This window comes from Thunnus maccoyii, chromosome 17 (genome assembly GCF_910596095.1).
Source record: "Thunnus maccoyii chromosome 17, fThuMac1.1, whole genome shotgun sequence".
NCBI classification, from domain to species: Eukaryota; Metazoa; Chordata; class Actinopteri; order Scombriformes; family Scombridae; genus Thunnus; species Thunnus maccoyii.
Window position 1 is genome coordinate 3391682 of NC_056549.1, and position 18534 is coordinate 3410215.

The following is an 18534-nucleotide window of genomic DNA, read 5'->3' on the forward strand; positions in this document are numbered from 1 at the left end:
TACCAGTGGACAGCTGTACATTCTGCCTTTTCTCCTGTAACTCATTTCAATAATGACAATAAAGGTATCCTGATGATTCAGAGGACTAATGCACTTTTATGTCATGAAAAATCCAGAATGCACAGATACAAATATGACATTCTTTTGTTTTCTGTCTGCAAAACTGGACCACATGAGAAAAAAACAAATTAGGGAAAGCAATAAGTAAAGAAAACCAAACTGACAACCGCTAAAAATCATCTTTTTTGCATCATCTACCTACCAAACAAGCCTTGAAAAGAAAAACCCAGCAGTGTGTAATCAAAATGGAAATGTCATTATTCCCTTCTACCGCTTTCAACGAGCTCACAGCTTTAACACGGTGCTTGACTTGTTCTTAAGTGGAACATTTTGACTACAGAGTGGATGATGTGAAAGGGAGCTGGAGGTTTGTTCACCTACTGTCAGAAAATGAAAAATAGTACTTTTAGAGTCGAGTAAAGCCACAGATTTGGCTTTTCCTTCACTTGTGACAGGAAACATAAAATTGCTTTAGTGAGGGACCAAGTTGTAGAAAAAATGTTGGGTAATTGTGTGTAACATAAATTCATGTGACAATCATCGAGACGTCCTCTGGTATGATCGTGATATGAAACTTACTTTAATCTGTATTATCTGGCAGCTGAAGGTACTCTGTTACCCATCATGCTGTCTGACGGTGGAGCATCTTACCTGTAGCCCCTCGATGGCCAACCGCAGCATACTGGGAGTCAGTTTGGACGCCTGCTTGAAGGTGAAGTTACTCCAGTCGATGATGAGGATGAAGCCGTTGACCTGCAGCTCCGGATCTTCAATCATAGATTCCAGCGACAGCAGTATAGCCCTCAGTATGTCCACAAATGTGTATCTGAGAGAGAGAGAACATAATTTTGTATTCTGCAGCACACTGGAGAAAATATTAAATCTGCGTTAATTGATGTTTTTGGCCACTTGAGGGCAGCGGAAATATGTACGTTAGCAACATTAGCATTCATTTGGAATCGTATTTCTGGTCACCTAATGAATGCCAGTCCAATATTTACTCTCCTTTAAGCTCTGTTTTGGTCTCCACTACATCCTAAGAAAAATATCTGCATCTTTAGTTGCTGCATGCTCAGATATTCTCATCCGCTAGTCTCTAAATTTGTCTGTCTGCAGTTTGGTTCTGGGCAGGCAGAGCTGCAAACCTCAAAACAATGAGCTAATAGATGCTAAAATGTAGCACTGCAACAATTACTTGATTAGTTGATTGACAGAAAATTAATCTGCAACTGTTTAGATAAATGGTTGATAATTTTATGTATTTTTTAAAGAAAAATTCCAGCTTCTCAAATGTGAATGTTTTATGGTTTCTTTAGTCTTTTATGAACAAATCAGGACAAAACAAGTCATTTGAGGATGTTACCTTGAGCTTTGAGAAACAGTATTCAATATTTTTCACCATCTTCTGACATTTTATAGACCGAACAACAAATCAATTAATTGCAAAAATAATTGACAGATTAATCAATAATGAAAATAAAGAGCTGAGGGGAACTGCAGAGTTGGGCAGTAATTCTCAGATACATGTAGTCAAGGAAACCATTGTTAACATGAAAATATTAACTACAGAAGCTATGAGGCAAACAAAATAGTTTTCTTCTTTTTGTTAATTAAATTTACACAATAGTCGGGACATTGAATAATAAAACTCACTGAAACAACCTAACATTTCTCAGGTTTATGTTTGTTAACGGAACTCAAAGATTTCTTTCCAATGTAATTTGATCTTGAATTTATAAGGAAGTCTTTAATTTGATTTGACTCTGTCTTAAAACAACATACACACTATTCCCAACACAAGAAGACAAGAAGAAAACCTAAACAAAAAACCACAAATTCAGTTAAACATGGGACATGTGAGGACAAATAATATAAAATGAAATAAAACAAACTACAAATAACATGTAACACAAAGTGTTGTGCATAACTGAAGCATGACAGCAGGATAAAAAACTAAAAGTTAATAAAACATAGCCTTCATGTTTCCATAAATCATTATAATAAAGACTGTATGAAACGTGTGGCATTCAGCTGTAATATTTGTAGGTAAACTTATTGTGCAAATATTATTAAAATATCAAATATCTTCACACATCTTTCCTCTTTACATGATTATCTGGTAAACTCACCACACACTGAAATGCTTTAGAGAAGGACTACATCTATGTCTAGTGATACACATACAGTATGCTGGTGTTTATTATGCTCAAACACCTCTGAATAGTCTGGTGTCTGCCCATTTAGCCATTTATACACATGACCAGCTGCCAAAACCACTAGGCTGATTTAAAATATCCCATCTTTCTATCTTTATCTTTGGTGTCAGTTATTACGAGTGTCATAAGATGATCATCTGGATGTGTTTGTGGCTGCTGGTGTTAGTAGTCATGTTGTTTCCCGCCTCAGTGTGTCCTCACAGGTTTTCATGCAGCTGATGTCTCGGTCACTTCACTGTCACTTGTTCAACATTCATGTTTTTCTTTCAGTCGTTCGCTGTTGCCTTCATTATCGTGATTCATTATTGTCATTTTCCACTGCAGTCTGATTCTCCATCGAGAGACCCTTTGTCTGTTGCATCTTTCTTAATTGGCTTAATTAGTAGCTAAACAGACAAAAGTCGTCTCAAATGCAAGCACACGTTCAGTCTTTAACATACTGTAGTTTTATCTAAAATGTGTTGAATAGAACAGGAATGATGACAAGCATGATATGAAACATATATCTATTTTTTTTGATTGACACACATTAATCCAGAGAAGAGAAACTCATCATGGAAATCACTCGATCTTGTGACTGATTATAATGAAAACTTGCAGACATTCAGCACCTCGTGGCATGTGTGTCTCCCTGTTACATAAAGACTGTACAAAGTGGCGTCTACTGTAGTACGTGCTGTTGTTCTATAACAGTCATGAACGATCTGGCTGGTCATCAAAATGACACTAAATTAAATCATCATTTTTGTCCCCATTTCCACTTTTATGAGATCATTCAACACTACAGTAAATAAGGCTTGATGACATTTTATTTGGATAATCAAATGTTTCTGAACTGAATTATGAAATGACAGAACATCTCTATGAATAGACCTCTGGTCACCCAAACACTGACTCATCACCTTTAAAACCTAAATCCAAACCCACATTGATCAGCATAGAACTGTCTGAAAGAAGAGTGTCCAAATGTCCACTCTGTTTCTTCACCCAAACAAGGAGAAAAGAGGGTTTCTAGAGATTAAACTCAAAAACTAAGAATGCTTAAAGGCAGAATGCTACTAAATGGTATCGAGCTATCCTAATAATAATGTTTCTTATTAAGAATTATATGTTAGGTTCATTGAATCCTTGATAAAATGTCCTTTCAATACATTCATTTAAATTGCATTGTCACAAATCCACAACTAAAAGTCATACAGATGGTTGAACTTGGATTACATTGTTGCAGGATACTGATTAATGATACTGATCCATAGATACACAAATTAATGAGGGAAGTAATGAGGTACTTTTACTCAAACCCAATAAATGCAGACAATTTTGAGGCACTGCTACTTTGAGTTTTTTCCATTTTGGGAGATTTTTCCATTTTAGAAGAAAATACTGAACTTTTTAGTCAATTATAGGCTGTTATCTGATTGTTGCAGCACTTTGTAGAATTGGATTTTTATACTTAGACTGTACATTGACTGGCTGTTACTTTGGACAAAAAATACATTTGAAGATGTCAATTTGGGCTGTGGGAGATATTCAGTCATTTTATAGACAAAATGATTCATTTATTAACTGAGAAAATAATCAGCAGATTAACTGATAATGAAATTAATCGTTACTTGCAACCCTACCTGGTTCCTGTTCCTACTGAATATGAATGCACTTATTTTACTTAGTATCTGCCACATTAATTTAATGAATGTAATGAAATAACATGAGTGAGCAACAGGATGTTTAAACTAACCAAAACCATATAAATCAGACTGACTAAAAATATTTGATTACTTTAAGTTAAATAAAATTTGACTGCAGGTCTTTTACTTTTAAATTAGTGCATTACATGGCCAAAAGAATGTGGACAGACGGTCACCTGTTAACTACTTTTGTACTTTTGTTGGTCAGAGACTGTTTTTCCTGGTTTGGTCTACAGGTACGTTACTTCCAGTAAAGAGAGATCTTAATGCTACAGCATAGAGTTAAATTTTAGACAATGTTGTGCTTCCAACTTTGTGTCACAGTTTGTGTCCCTGTGCACAAAGTCAGCTCCATTAAGAAATTATTTTCCCAGTCTGGTGTGGAAGAACTTGACTGGCCTGCACAAAGCTCTGACCTCAACCCCTTCTGCAGCTTTGGGATGCACAACATCAGTGTTGGACCTGACTACAACAGGCTCAGGAGGCACAGCGGGTCGTCCACTAATTGGAAGATTGGTGGTTTGATTCCTGTCTCTTCCAGTCCGCCTGTTGAAGTGTCCTTGGGCAAGATATTGAACCCCAAAATTGCTCCCGAAAGGCTGCGCCATCGTTGTGTGAATGATTAGAACTCCTCCTGATGAGCAGGTTGGCGCCTTGCATGGCAGCTTCTGCCATCAGTGTATGAATGTGTGTGTGAATGGGTGAATATGGCTTGTCGTGCACTTTGAGTGGTCGGAAGACTAAAAAGGTGCTATATAAGTGCATTTACTATTTACTAATGCTTCTGTGGCTGTATGAGAGCAAATCCCTGCAGCCAGGTTCCAAAATCTGGTGAAAAGCCTGAAACCAGGAGAGCTCCAGCTGTTACAGCAGCAGATTAATGCCCCTGATTTTGGAATGAGATGCTCAACAATCACATGAGTGTAATTTGGGTGTCCACATACATTTGGCCATGTGTTTTTTCTATATTGGTGTTGCTGCCTTTATTCAAGACTTGGTTTGGTATCTTTAAATTACAGTGAGAGTTCCTGTGTATGAGTGTGTGGTGCTGAACGGACAGCTCCAAAAACCTCACTTTATTATAATGGATCCTAAAAAGACTGACTGTGTTTGTTTTAGTATGTCAGTAACTGATGAGACTTTTCAGCCCCCTCCTCCCCACCCCCCACCAACCGTGTCTGTCTTTATTACCTGCTCTGGTCCCAGTTGGCTGCGAACAGGACCAGAATTTTCCTGCCGTATCTGTCCAGATTGGAGAGCACGCCGGGGAAGCCGTCCTTCAGGGCCTGCTTGATGCCCGGGTCCGTGGCTTTCAGGTTCTTGAACATGTCCAGGTTCTGCTGTCGGTACTCAAAATACTGTGCCAGCAGCCGGAACGCCTCGAAGTGGTTGAATTTCCTCGCCCGGAGGAATCTGAGGATAAACGCGTCGTCTGTCCTGAGGAAACCGATGTCCGGCCGAGTGATGATCATGTCCCGGACCTCCTGGATGTCCTGGTGTAAAGTCTCCGGGTTTTCTTTCAGCTCAACCTTGGCCTTCTCCAGGGTCTCTGGAGACAGGCCAGCCTGTAGGTGAGTCATCTTTTGCAACAGCTGTCCCTCCACGGGGGGCCACACCAAACCAGCTTACGATGAAACAACACAATAAAGTAAAATGTTACCTCCAGCAACAGGGTGAAGTATATTAAGTTATTATTTTGTGGTTTCCTGATCAGAAGCTGACTTCAAATGAAGGCCTGCTGCTCTGTAGACGGTAATCCACCCTGAACTGGCACAGACGCTGCTGCTATGATGCTCCTATGATGCGTTATCAACATATGGGCCATTCACTTTTACGCACAGAAACATTTCAATTCCAGCTTCGAGAATTCAACTTTATTATAATTTTTTTCCACCATGTATCTCATGAATGAGGTCCTCCAGGCTTCAGGCGGTACATCCAACCTGCTGATCCGGGCGGCCTGAGCTCAGAGCCGACAGACAGCCGCTTCCCTCCATGTCAAAGCCTCTCCTCTCCTCTCTTTCTCTCTCTCTCTGTGGCACAATGACGACGACAGCATCACCGTCTCCCCGGCGTCGCTCGCGGTGGCCAGGCAATGCGGCACGACCCTGCAGCACCTGCTATATCATCATCATCATCATCATCCCTCCGCCTTCACAACGCATCTCCAACCGCCGACCGACTGATGTTGCTGCTGCTGCTGCTGGTGGTGCTGCTGCTGGTGCCGCCTCCGACCGCTCCGTCAGTTGAGGCAGATTTGGACGCTCGTTTTCGCGTCTACATCCCCCGTCTTAATCATCACCGCTTCATCATCATCACCACAATTTGGGTGTGATTGAAATCTTAAATCATGTTTCACAAAGCCCCCAAAAAAGGAGGTATCCAGCAGCACAGGTGTCCCGCGAGGTTTTGTTCCCCTCCTGCCTCCGGTTTCTGGGTTTTGGAGAGGGGTGGGGTGGACGGGGGGGGGATTACCGTCTCCGCTCCTCCTGCTGCCGCTGCTGCTGCTGCTGCTGCTGCTGCTGCCGTCTGTTCGCTGGGAAAGTGACTGACATCAATAGAGTCTGTGCTCCGGTCGGTGTATGGACGCCACCGGCGGGGGGGAAGGGAGGGAGGGAGGGAGGGAGGGAGGGAAGAGAGGGTGGGAGGGAGGGAGAAGTGGGTGGAGTGTTAAGATGAAAAGGCAACAGATATAAAAAGGGATGCAGGGAGAGAGGGCAAGGTGGCAGAGAGATGGAGAGATGGAGGATGGCTGTAAAGGCCAAAAATGAAAGAGGAGGAGGGAAGAATGGGTGGATGAAGGAAGGATGCTGAAGGGAGGAGAGAGAACAGAGATGAAAGGAGGATGGGGTGAGAAGGGCTATTAGCTGTAGGCAATAAAAAGGTTGAAGGGATGAAGATGGGGGCAGACTTTGTGTGTTTTAGGAGCCTGAGGCAAAATTAGGGGCCTCTATGTCACCAGTTCCTATCCCTACTTTTCTTAAAGGACCAGATGTTAGCAGGTTTTTATCTCCTTATGGCCACATATAATGTGTAGCTACATTTTTGTGGTCTTTTTTGAAATGTGTTATGTGCAGTTTTGTGTTTATTTTGGTTATTTTCTCCGTCTGTTCCAGGCAGCCATTGTTTTCTATTAACTTACTGAGTCTTAAAACTTGTGTAATCCATCTTATTGAACATTAAAACTGTGTTCATTGTTACTTGATAGTTGCGTGCACTGCGAGTGAAAAATGTGCACCTCAATAGTTCAAAAATTTTGACAAAACTTCGTATGCAAACTTGATGTTTTAATGAATTACGCAACTCAAGTAAGTTTTAAGAGTCTCATAATTAATTGTCAATCACAAATGAATGGACGTCAATCAGCCTGGAACAATATAACAAACACATTCAAACGTTTAAAATACAACAACATATGGTTTGCAAGATGGTTAATGATGCAAAGGATTTACCATTTATAGCAAATGGACTCAAACATGCAAACCCACCAATATGTTCCTTTAACAATCACACTCCTCCATGTTCAACATCATACGTATCACCAAGGAGCTGCTGCAAAGGTTTCTGCAGTTTTTCAACTGCAAGAAATATGAACTCAATTAAGGAAACATAATGAAGAAATCATTCACTCTAAACCCTTAAAGCCATAAACTTAAAAGTTTATCTGTCTTATACTATGCAGGCAAACATTTACCCTCCCTGCAAGCATTGCTTTAGTGATTTGCGGGTCAAAAGACGTCTAGATATGTAGATTAAAACCTTTTTTTTTTACATGTATGTTACTCATAACCATTTCAGCAGTACAGACTTTATTTCAACCTGCTTCATGTTACAGTAAGACAGGGCTGTAGATTTTTAATAGTAAGGTTATAAGACTAATTATCACATCACAAATCTATAACCTAATATATCTTTGTCTCACCATCAAATAAATTATATATTAATTTAAATTTGCTGTATGTTCAGTCATATTTTCTGTCATTTTTATCTTCATACATGAGAGTCTAAATGCTGCTTCAAACTCTCATACTTCACTCTGCCAGAATATAAATATGGTGGTAAAATACAATATTGCTTTATTATATTTCAATTTAATTTCAAATGTTTGGCCTTAAAACAAGAAAACTTAAATATAATTTGTCTAATAAATATAAGAATCAGAATTCAAACTCTGCAACTACAATTTATGTTTAACTTAATTCCTCCTTTGTCGTTAAAATCCACAAAGTCTCAGACACAATACGAAGGAAATAACCTACTTTTCAAAATTTAAATACTGTTGAAACAATATAAACATACATGTAACCTAAAAGTCTAAAAAACTTTTGAAAAATTGTTAACATAGACATCAAGATATCGTTTGACCTGCAAATGACCAAATCATTGCCTACTGGGTGAAAAGAATGATGTTGGATTAAGTTTAAAATCACTCTGCTGCTATCACACATCATCATCATCATCATCATCATCATAAATGCCAAAACATATTAAACGGTTAAGTAGCAACATGAGTGCAAACAACAAACAGCAGAATCAACTAGAGAAAAAAGATGCTGTTGTATATTTATGAGTTTAGCAGTTTGCTTCCTCTTTTTTTTTCTCTGCTCGACTTCCACAGTAAATGTTTATAATTTCCGTTCACTTTTATAAGAACGTCTACTATCAGCTGCCTCGTCCTTGAACTGTCTATTGCAATAAGATTCACGATCATCATGTCTGTTGAGGGCCTCAGATGGCAGATTTGCCTGAGAGTAAAGCCTGCATTTAGATGGAGACGGATGGATAAAGTGACCGAGGAGAACAGAGCCGGAGGAGGGAAACGGTTGCACCTACAGTAACCTGTTCACAGCTTCACGCGGGATCTCTGCTTCTCTCTTTCTTTCCGTATCAAAGAAAGACATTACTGCTTTTGTTAGCAAGACAGCTGTTACAGATTAATTAGAAGTCCAGAAAATCCACCCTCTCATTCTTGTTGGATTATAGACATTCTTTTTTTCCCCTTAAATTGGAAAAAATAGACTCACATTAAAGAGCTCATCCAGTATGTTTTGGAAGGTTTTACTCCCTTTTTTTCAACTTGTCAGAGAGGATAACTTTCCATATAACTCAGATTAAGAGATTCACGAGCTGCTCTTTTCTCTAGTCGCTAAAATGTGATTTGAGTGATTGTACAATTGTGCACGAACCGTGTGCTGCAGATATTTCCCACTCTTCTTTGTTTCATGATTTTTTGTCATTATTATTATTTTTTTTATCATTTCTATTGCTTCTCTTTACTTTTTAAGTGTCTTCAGTGTTTGTTCTGTTTTGTAACTAGATCATAACTGCATATTGATAGTTACAACTGCTTTATCATTGTAATTGTTTGTTGTAAAACCGTTAAACAAAGAGGTAAATGTGCTGGTTGTCACATATGATGGTAAGGTGGATGGATAGCCAATCAGGTAAGTGCATTTCTCCCCTCAGTTAGATCATAATTCATAGAGTAAAATAGGACATCCTTTATATGAGGTTTTGTTGCTGAGATGCTGACGGCTGGGCTTCAGATGAAATGGAGGGGTGTATGGATGAATGGGTGTAGAGTGGGGGAAGGGGGAGGAGGTGGCACCTGCTCAGTGGTGACCAGACAGCTGCACTCTACTAACATGCTGAATTAATTCCTATTGTATCCGCCTACTTCTCTCTCTTCTGGTTTTACCGTGTCTTTACACATGGTTAAGCTTTGCATGTGTCATTCAGCTCACTTAATGTTCACTTTGGCCACCAAATCAATGTGGTCACATGACAAAGTAGCACAAGCAAGAGAAATAAAAATAATATTGAGAGTTTGACAGAAGAAGAAGAAAATAACCTGTAAGCAGACAGACTTCTTCTTTTCCTGCATTGTTGTTACTCGTGATTTTCTTTCATTGTCATATTTGTCATAATTGTTTGTTGATGACTGCAGGATTCAGAAAGATGTTTCATTATTGTAATACATTACATTTACATTGTATTACATTTGTGTATTTTAATGGTATTTATGAATATAATTAGAAAAAGAAGAGGAGCAAGAACAGTCTTTTTCATTTTTAATCATCTTTCTCCTTTTTTAAAATAGCTGTTATGTATATGATGAGATACAGTATGTTCTTAACCATTCGTAATATGACTACTTTTCCTTGTAAAGTTATTTGTCTCAATAAAGAAAGTCAAAATACAGAAGAAGAAGAAGAAGAAGAAGAAGAAGAAGAGGAAATAGAAACTGTGAGGCTAAACCTATTGCCAGACAAGAGCCAATATTAACATAACTCTAGGCTGGAAAAGCACTTTTTAAAAACAAAAGTTAACGTACTGTGCAGTTAGTAAAAACTTTAAAAATGGACATAATAAAGGTCAGATAAATTAATTTCTGACTTTAAGAGCCACAGCTGCAAAAGCACAATCTTCTTTGGGGTGTGGTTAGAGCAACAGCTAAAACACCTTGATCAGATGATCACACACACACACACACACACACACACACACACACACACACACACACACACACACACACACACACACACACCGTGAAGTGACCCTAATAATGTTGAAGCTAACTTGTCCAGCACTCCTCTAATCACAGTAGGTAGTATTCACCGGTGGGAAGCCAGTGAGGGATCACCAGTCTGTCTCTGGACTTGAAATTCTTTGTGGTTTCTCTGATTTGGTTTAATTCAGCTGGTTTAGAGCCTAATATACGTTCATGTTGGTTTGGTTTTTTTTTTTTTTTTTTTTTTTACACCATTTTAAGGTTCAAACAAAATACAAATTATTACATTATAGTCCTACAGAGAATTCCTAATGGTTCTTTAAAATACCATAATGTCTGATCTACAGTACAAACTCAAAGAGCTATTTGTTGTTACCATATAAAACTCTACATGTTACAGGGGAGCTCTGCCAATTTTCCACATCAATGTGTGTTTAAAGGTCAAAAAAAAAAGTTCCAGTGGGAGCTGTGTGAAATTGGAAAAATTGTCTCAAGTGATGTTATTTGAGTCAGTGTCGGCTGGTTCTGAAGACAACAAGAGTAAGAAAAGTAATAAAATCTGTTGGTGTGAGTTAGAAAGGAATTTAGCTCCTCGTCTCTGCTGGAGGCTAGCAGCTCCAGGCTACATTAGCTGCTACTGGCATAACACACCTGAATCTGTACAGTTGAGTTGAGTTGCATTGTGGGTAATGTAGGCACCAGGTTTTGACGAGAAAGAAGAATGCATGGAATAAAAAAAGACAATATCTGTCTTATCTTTGGTTCTGCTGTATCATAATTTATATCCTTTTTCTTTTAAAACGTCCATCGTGAGTCCGACAACATTATGAGTGCAATATTAGATTGGTTGAGTTTCCTACCAGTTTCTCCCTTAAGTTAACAGGCAACACCACCAGCTAGAAATGTATTCTTTAACCTGACAGGAAGTGCCTTGTCACGTTGTTAAAGTTGGCATTTTATGTTCTGATCCACCTCCCTTTATTTCAGAGAACCAATTCAAAGATCTGCCACCACGAGAAGAAAGGCATCTTAAAAACCTTATTTCATTTAGGGATGCAAATGTTTTAAAGCCTTTAAATGAGGAATTCATTTTTCAGTAAGCACATTAAACACAAAACAAATGACCTCCCACTCACAGCAGAATAGATCCAAACATGTTATGATGCTCTGGTGCTATTTTGGTGACTTTTTTTCAGAGGAACACCAGCCCTCCATACCCTAACCCTCAAAATATACAGTATCTATGCAGGTTATGCTGCTTTGGTGCTGCAAGACATTTCTAAATCACATGCCTCTATTTTCTTAACAAATGATTGCTCATGACGTGTTCTGTCATGCTGCCCATACGCCTTAAGTCTCGAGCATGCACTGGGCAGTGGATAAAGACTGGGGGTTGGAGAATATCCTGGCAGTGGGGGGTGGTAAAAGGGGCAAAGTCTGAATGGAGGGGGGTACTAGAGCGTCCCAGGGGAGGCAGGGGGTCGCCATAATTGTCCTCAGCTCTGATGAGCCTGTGTTGGAGTGAATTAAATAAATTGTGGACATGCATTAGAAATTACCTCTGGTTTTTCAATGGCACAGCTGTCATTTTCTGAAGTGCTTCTGTCATTTGCCTTCTTGTCTCTGAAGAATGAATGGAAGATTAACAAATGACAACTAGACTTAAAAAATTTAAAGTGAGGGCGTCAAGAACAGCTGAACATATTCAATACTGTTATTTTCTCTAAAATGTGTCATAATGTTTCATTTTATCAGTAATTTATTGTCAGCTGCTCGTCGCAATACAGTAAAAATGCATTCTTATATATAAGAAAAGGTCTGTGCCACCATGCAAGGGGTACTTATTTCAGCAAGTCATAAATAATATAAATTCCAGTCAAATTTGTTTCAATTTAGACTAGAACCAGAATCAGGTTTATTGCCAAGTAGGTTTGCACATACAAGGAATCTGCCCTGATGTTGTGGTGCATTACAGTCAAAAATATACACACTGAAGAGAATAAAATGAAATATACAAAATATCGACCAGGAATGTGCAAATGTTCGTAGTGTAAACAGTATAAGCAGTGTGAAATTATTATCAATAATAATAATGATAATACAAATTGGGTTAATGAAACATGCCATGTTAGATCAAAGTCACAGATGAGCAAATATGAGATTATGGGGGTTTTATGTTAATATTATGCGTTATGTTCATGGGGGAGGTAGAGTCTGTGTCAGTGGGAGTCTCGGGCCTTGTTGATGAGGTGGCTGCAGACGGAAAGAAACTGTTCTTGCGGTGTGAGGTTTTGGTCTTGACAGACCTCAGCCTCTTGCCGGAGGGGAGCATTTGAAAGTTTGTGTCCTAGAGGTGTGCAGGTCCTGGAGGGATGACAGGTTGCAGCCCATCACCTTTTCAGCACAGCGGATGATAAACTGCCGTCTGTCCTTGTCCTTGGCAGTTGCAGCAGTGTACCAGATGGTGATGGAGGAGGTGAGGATGGACTCATTGATGGCGATGCAGAAGTGCACTATCATTGACTTTGGCAAATTGAACTTCTTCAGCTGCCGCAGGAAGTAAATCCTCTGCTGAACCTTCCCGGTGAGGCAGCTGATGTTCTGCTCCCACTTGAGGTCCTGGGTGATGATGGCTCCCAGGAAGTGGAAGGACTCGTAGGACTAGGGAGTCATACCGGGTGATATGGTGGGTGGGGCTGTGCTCCCTCCGAAATCCACAACCATCTCCACTGCCTTTAGAGTGTTGACCTGCAAGTTGTTTTGTCCATACCGAGTCACCAGATGGTCAACCTCCCACCTGTAGGCAGTCTCATCCCTACCAGAGATGAGCCCAGTGAGGGTGGTGTCATCCACCAACCCCAAGAGCTTTACGGACTGATAACTGGAGGTGCGGCTGTTGGTGTACAGGGAGAAGGAGACTGGAGAAAGGATGCAGCCTTGAGGGGAACCGGTTCTGATGGTCTGGGAGTCAGAGATGTGCTTCCCCGGCTTCACATGCTGCTTCCTGTCAGACAGAAAGTCTGTGATCCACCTGCAGGTGGAGTCGGGTACATTCAGCGGGGAGAGCTGGTCCTGCAGGAAAACCAGGAGGATGAATGTTTTAATGGTGAAGCTGAAGTCCACAAACAGGATCCTGGCGTAGGTTCCTGAAGAGTCCAGGTGCTGGAGGATGAAGTGGAGGGCCATGTTGACTGTGTCTTCTACCCATTCGTTAGCTCTGGATGTGAGGTGGGACAGCGCAAGAACTTCATGACCACAGAGGTCAGGGCGATGGGTCTGTAGTCATTGGTCATTTCTGGTATACAGACAGTAAGCACTGGTGCTCCCCATGGATGTGCCCTCTCTGCACTGCTCTTCTCCCTCTACACCAACAACTACACCTCCAACGACCCAGCTGTTAAACTCCTGAAGTTTGCAGACGACACTACGGTCATCGGACTCATCCAAGATGGTGATGAGTCTGCATATCGGCGGGAGGTTGAACGGCTGGTGCTCTGGTACAGTCAGAACAACTTGGAGATGGAGATGACAGTGGACGTTAGGAGATACCTCTCAGCACTGCTCCCCCTCACAATAACCAACAGCCCTATGTCAACCGTGGAGACCTTCAAGTTTCTGGGAACTACCATTTCTCAAGACCTGAAGTGGGAGACAAACATCAATTCCATCCTCAAAAACTCCCAGCAGAGGATGTACTTTCTGCAGCAACTGAGGAAGTATGGCCAGTTCAAAACCATAGTCACTGAATATGTCCTGTGCACATTCATCATGGTCTGGTTCGGAGCAGCCTCAAAACAGGATAGGAACAAGCTGCGGTGAACAGAAAGGATAAAATAATTGGTACTCCCTTGCCCACTCTCCAGGACGTGTACTCTTCAAGAACCAGGAAATTGGCAGGGAAAAGCATTACAGATCCTCACACCCTGGACACAACCTTTTTCAACTCCTCCCCTCCAGCAGGCCCTACAGAACCCTGTATACCAAAACTACCAGACATAGGAGCAGTTTCTCTCCTTGTGCCGTCACCCTCATTACTAGCTGACCAGTATCATCTGCTGTACCATAGATATTCTCAGTTCTTCAGATAGTTATTACACCCTGCTTCACATCTATAAATACTGTATTGTGCAAATACTCATACATCACAATTTAATTCCCATAGGTGATGCACATTATTGTTGTTTGCAATACCACACACACTTGCATGTATGTATATTATACTGTTTGTCTTTTACATAATCTGTGTATTTCTTGTATATTGTGAATTGTCTGTAAATAATATGTACATTGTCTGTACTGTATGTTGTCTGTATTGCTTGAGAGACACCAACGGCCATAACCAAATTCCTTGTGTGTGTTAACATGGCCAGTAAACCTGATTCTGATTAAGTCCTGTGGTCCTTGGTTTTTTGGAGAACGGCAAGCAGGCTGGCGCGTGGCATGTAAATACATCATGTTAAAGTTAATATAATTGATAATTGATTCTTAAAACATGATTGATCCTAATTGCTCCACAGAATTCTTATATAAGGAGTCATATAATAAAACGGTTAATTGTTTGATTACACTTTATACATCAATCAACTCTTTCACATATTGGGATGCCCCAGTGGTCTGATAAGGGAGTTTTGTTGCAAAGGAAAGGAAAGGAAAATTAGATTCAATTCCACTTGACTGTAAATGAGACAAAGAGAGCAGAACATGAACATGCCTCATAGAAGAAACCAGGAGATGAACCTGTAACCTTGTGTTTGTCTGAGGTACAATGACACCATCTGCTGGTGAAAATGAAGAAATGCTGTAGAAGCACTGGCATGGAAATGTAATTTTGTATTAATGTAAATACTGAGAAAAAGAAGAGAGGAGTCACAGCCAGGTCTGCTCAGGTAACAAGTGCATTAATAAAATGTTCAAACTTTTGTCCATCTCTACATTTCTTTCAAAGATTGTGACAGAGTGGACATGAACAGTAGAGCTCATGGGGGAATTGTTGGGTCTTAATTAAATAGGACAGTCTTGACTTGCTCTGTGTGAAAAGTGTCCTGAGATCACTTTTGTTATGTTGTTCAGAAAAAGTGTGTGTGTGTGTGTGTGTGTGTGTGTGTGTGTTAGTGTGTGTGTGTGTGTGTGTGTGTGTGTGTGTGTGTCTGTGTGTGTGTGTGTGTGTGTAGCAGTAGATAGACCAGAGACTCACTAAACTTTTGCAGAGTAACTATAGCTTGCTTTCACCACAGGGTGGCAGTATAATTCCAAACACAAAGCGGCTAACTAACGCTTGTGGGATTAGATACAAACTTGTTTGTTCAATTACCTGAAGCTACGAGTTTACAGAACAGCAACACGACTGCAGCTGAGTAACAGCAAGCAGTCAAGAGGAATGTTAAAGTTGTCCTTGTGTTGTAAGCAGCTATGCCCCAAGTCCATATTTAACAATCTGGCCTGTGTGAGAAGATTAAACATTTTGCATAGTGTTTAATGTATCTGTAGTCTTCTTCAACTTCTGTGCCTTTACACAGCCTCTGACTAGTGACCACTCAATAAATCAACTGACCACTTAAATGTTCTTTTTGAATATGATCAGAGTGCAGCAAATAAACAGAGCACAGACAGGAAGCTCTCTGCTGCAAACTAAATGATATGCAGCGTTAGGTTTATACATTGGGACTGACACTTCCTTCCAAGTCTAAAATTGCATCATTCATTTTCTATGAAACTCTTGTTCCTGTTAAGAGTTTGAATATCAGTCAAATATAGAACACAGTTATTAACAACTTGAACTTCCACAGAATAAATGCATGATGACACTGACAGATGACCAAATATAATGAAGCGTTACTGACACAGCAGCCACAGCCTGAGTTCTGTCTGTTGACAGGAAATGTTTACACAGAGTATCTGATTATGTCATTGACAGGTTTGTGTGGGTTGCTCCATGTTGTCAAATTGCATCAGATAAGACCCTAGCTAAGGTTAGTTCAGCCAGCTAACTGAATGGCTCAAACAGACTTAAACCATGTAACACACAGCTTTGAAACTATTTTATTGGTTGCCATGTACACTGTCTGCATTCCATTTGTGTGACAATGTCCTCTTTGATTGGATTGAAATGTAAATATTATTCCCACTTTATGTTTGCCTGCTTGATTTTACTTAATGTCTTAAAAGTGGACAGTAATGATTGAAACGTCTTTTTACCATAAGTGTTGCAATATAGGGTCATTTGCGGGGGATACAGTGATTCGTGACTTAAAAAGAATGTGGAAGGAGGGTAAAATGGGGAGGGGGCAATGGCCCCTTGAACCCCCTAATCCTGGTGCCCTGAGCTGAGTGTTTGGTTATTCTGGTGTTGTTACTGAATGAAGGAATATTTTTTGTCAAAGGGGAGAAAAGAAAAGAATATTTATTGTATCTTAAAAGCTTTTGTGTTTTTTTGATTAAGGATTGTGACATGAGTGAGTATTTGGTCTAAAATAAAGATTCCTCAAAAGGTAAAGAGCATGTTGACATGAAGGTCACTGTGAAGGTTCATGGTCCTAAAAAGAAGAATCCACACAACAGACAGAATAACAACAATCATAACAATAACAATAACAGCAGCAATAGCAATAGCCGTCAACAGGACTGCGAAGGACTGCGAAGGCTCGGCCTGCAATCCAGGGTTTCCTGTGAGATGAGAAAGCACAGAAAAACTCTGGGAAAGAAGCCAAATTAGTAACATGCATTAATGGTACATGAATGCATACTGTTTCCCTTTTGTTTCCCAGGTTCGTGCTGATGGTGATGATGAAGGTGTTGCAGTGACCTACAGCAAGCTTCCTCCTCTTCTGCCGTAGCCTCCACTGATCCCAGGAACCTCTACGCTACCATCAACAAACCCAACAAATAACAGACCACAGTGTTCATGTCATTACATTTAATTTATAACCGATTAGTTAAAGCTTTCTGATGAGAATGATGAGAACAATTAGCCTTTACTTCATAATAGAGACTGTATCTCTGTGGGGAATTTGTCTATGCAATCTAAACCCTAAAAAGAAATGTACTGTCTATTTTATCCAAATATTCAACTATTTACAGTGTGCAGAACAGACTGTGCTTGACACATGAAGAGAAAGACATTTACGTTCAGTGATGGTTGTTCTAGTGTTGAGTTAAAGTTAAAATCTTAGTTTTCACTGCTGTTTTATTTCTTCTTATATTTTTTTTCGTTCATGTCTGTTATTTTTTAGGGTGTAATAATTTAAACATTTATGTCTCTGTTCAGTTTTGCTTTGTTATGGTACAAAAGTGTCAAAAGGCAAACTGAGCAGAGGTGGGATGTGATCATGTGACATCCCCACTTGGTGTCATCCTTGACAGTCATATATTAAACAGCTGAATGTGGAAAGTGGAAACTATAAGAAATCCAAAGAGGTTGTAGATCTATTGTACAGTTTCACAGCTTAAAATAAAATTCAATTTATGTTACAAGCTTCTTTCAGATTTTCTTAGAAATGTATATTCGTGTTTGGTGCATTATTTTAAAGAGAGATTAAACAGGACCTGTTATGCTTCTTTCAGCTCTAAATTTTTATTTTTGGACTCCACTAGAGCAGCTCTGCATGATTCACAGTTCAAAAAAACTCATTTATCTTATACTGGCCCTTTATGCAGCCCCTCAATATACACAGTTTCTCTTTACACTCCGTTTTAGCTCCTGTCTCTTTAAGGACCACCTCCCGATGAGCCCACACTGTTCTGATTGGCCAGCTTTACGTAGTATAACTTTACCATCAGTGCAAACCAAACATTTCCTGCTTTATTGCTTTAAATTAAAAGCTTTCAAATGACTATATAACAAGAGACTTTTATTGTGAATAACTTACAGGAAATCAAACGTGTTCCTCACTGAATTAGCAGAGCTTCATTAGCTCTAAAAACCGGTCAAAACAACAACACATGGAGCTGTTTGTTCAGTGGATCAGTTAGAAATAATGCAGGGAGGAAGAGTACAAGCAGAAACAACCACAGTGATGATGATGTTTGATGAAGAGCTGCAGACAACCAGCACACCTCCAAC

General features: G+C 39.9%; 1 protein-coding gene across 2 annotated transcripts in view; it reads right to left on the reverse strand.

Annotated features, from left to right (window-relative positions):
* Window positions 1-5595, reverse strand: part of clvs2 (clavesin 2) — a 39742-nt gene extending 34147 nt beyond the window's left edge. For both annotated transcript variants that reach the window (XM_042390877.1, XM_042390875.1), the window contains exons 1-2: window positions 5156-5595; window positions 712-886 (exon numbers count right to left, since the gene is read on the reverse strand). In XM_042390877.1, the coding sequence (XP_042246811.1) occupies window positions 712-886; window positions 5156-5544 (564 nt within the window). In that variant the 5' untranslated portion in view covers window positions 5545-5595. The remainder of the gene's footprint in view (window positions 1-711; window positions 887-5155) is intronic.
* Between the last annotated feature and the right edge of the window lie 12939 nt (window positions 5596-18534).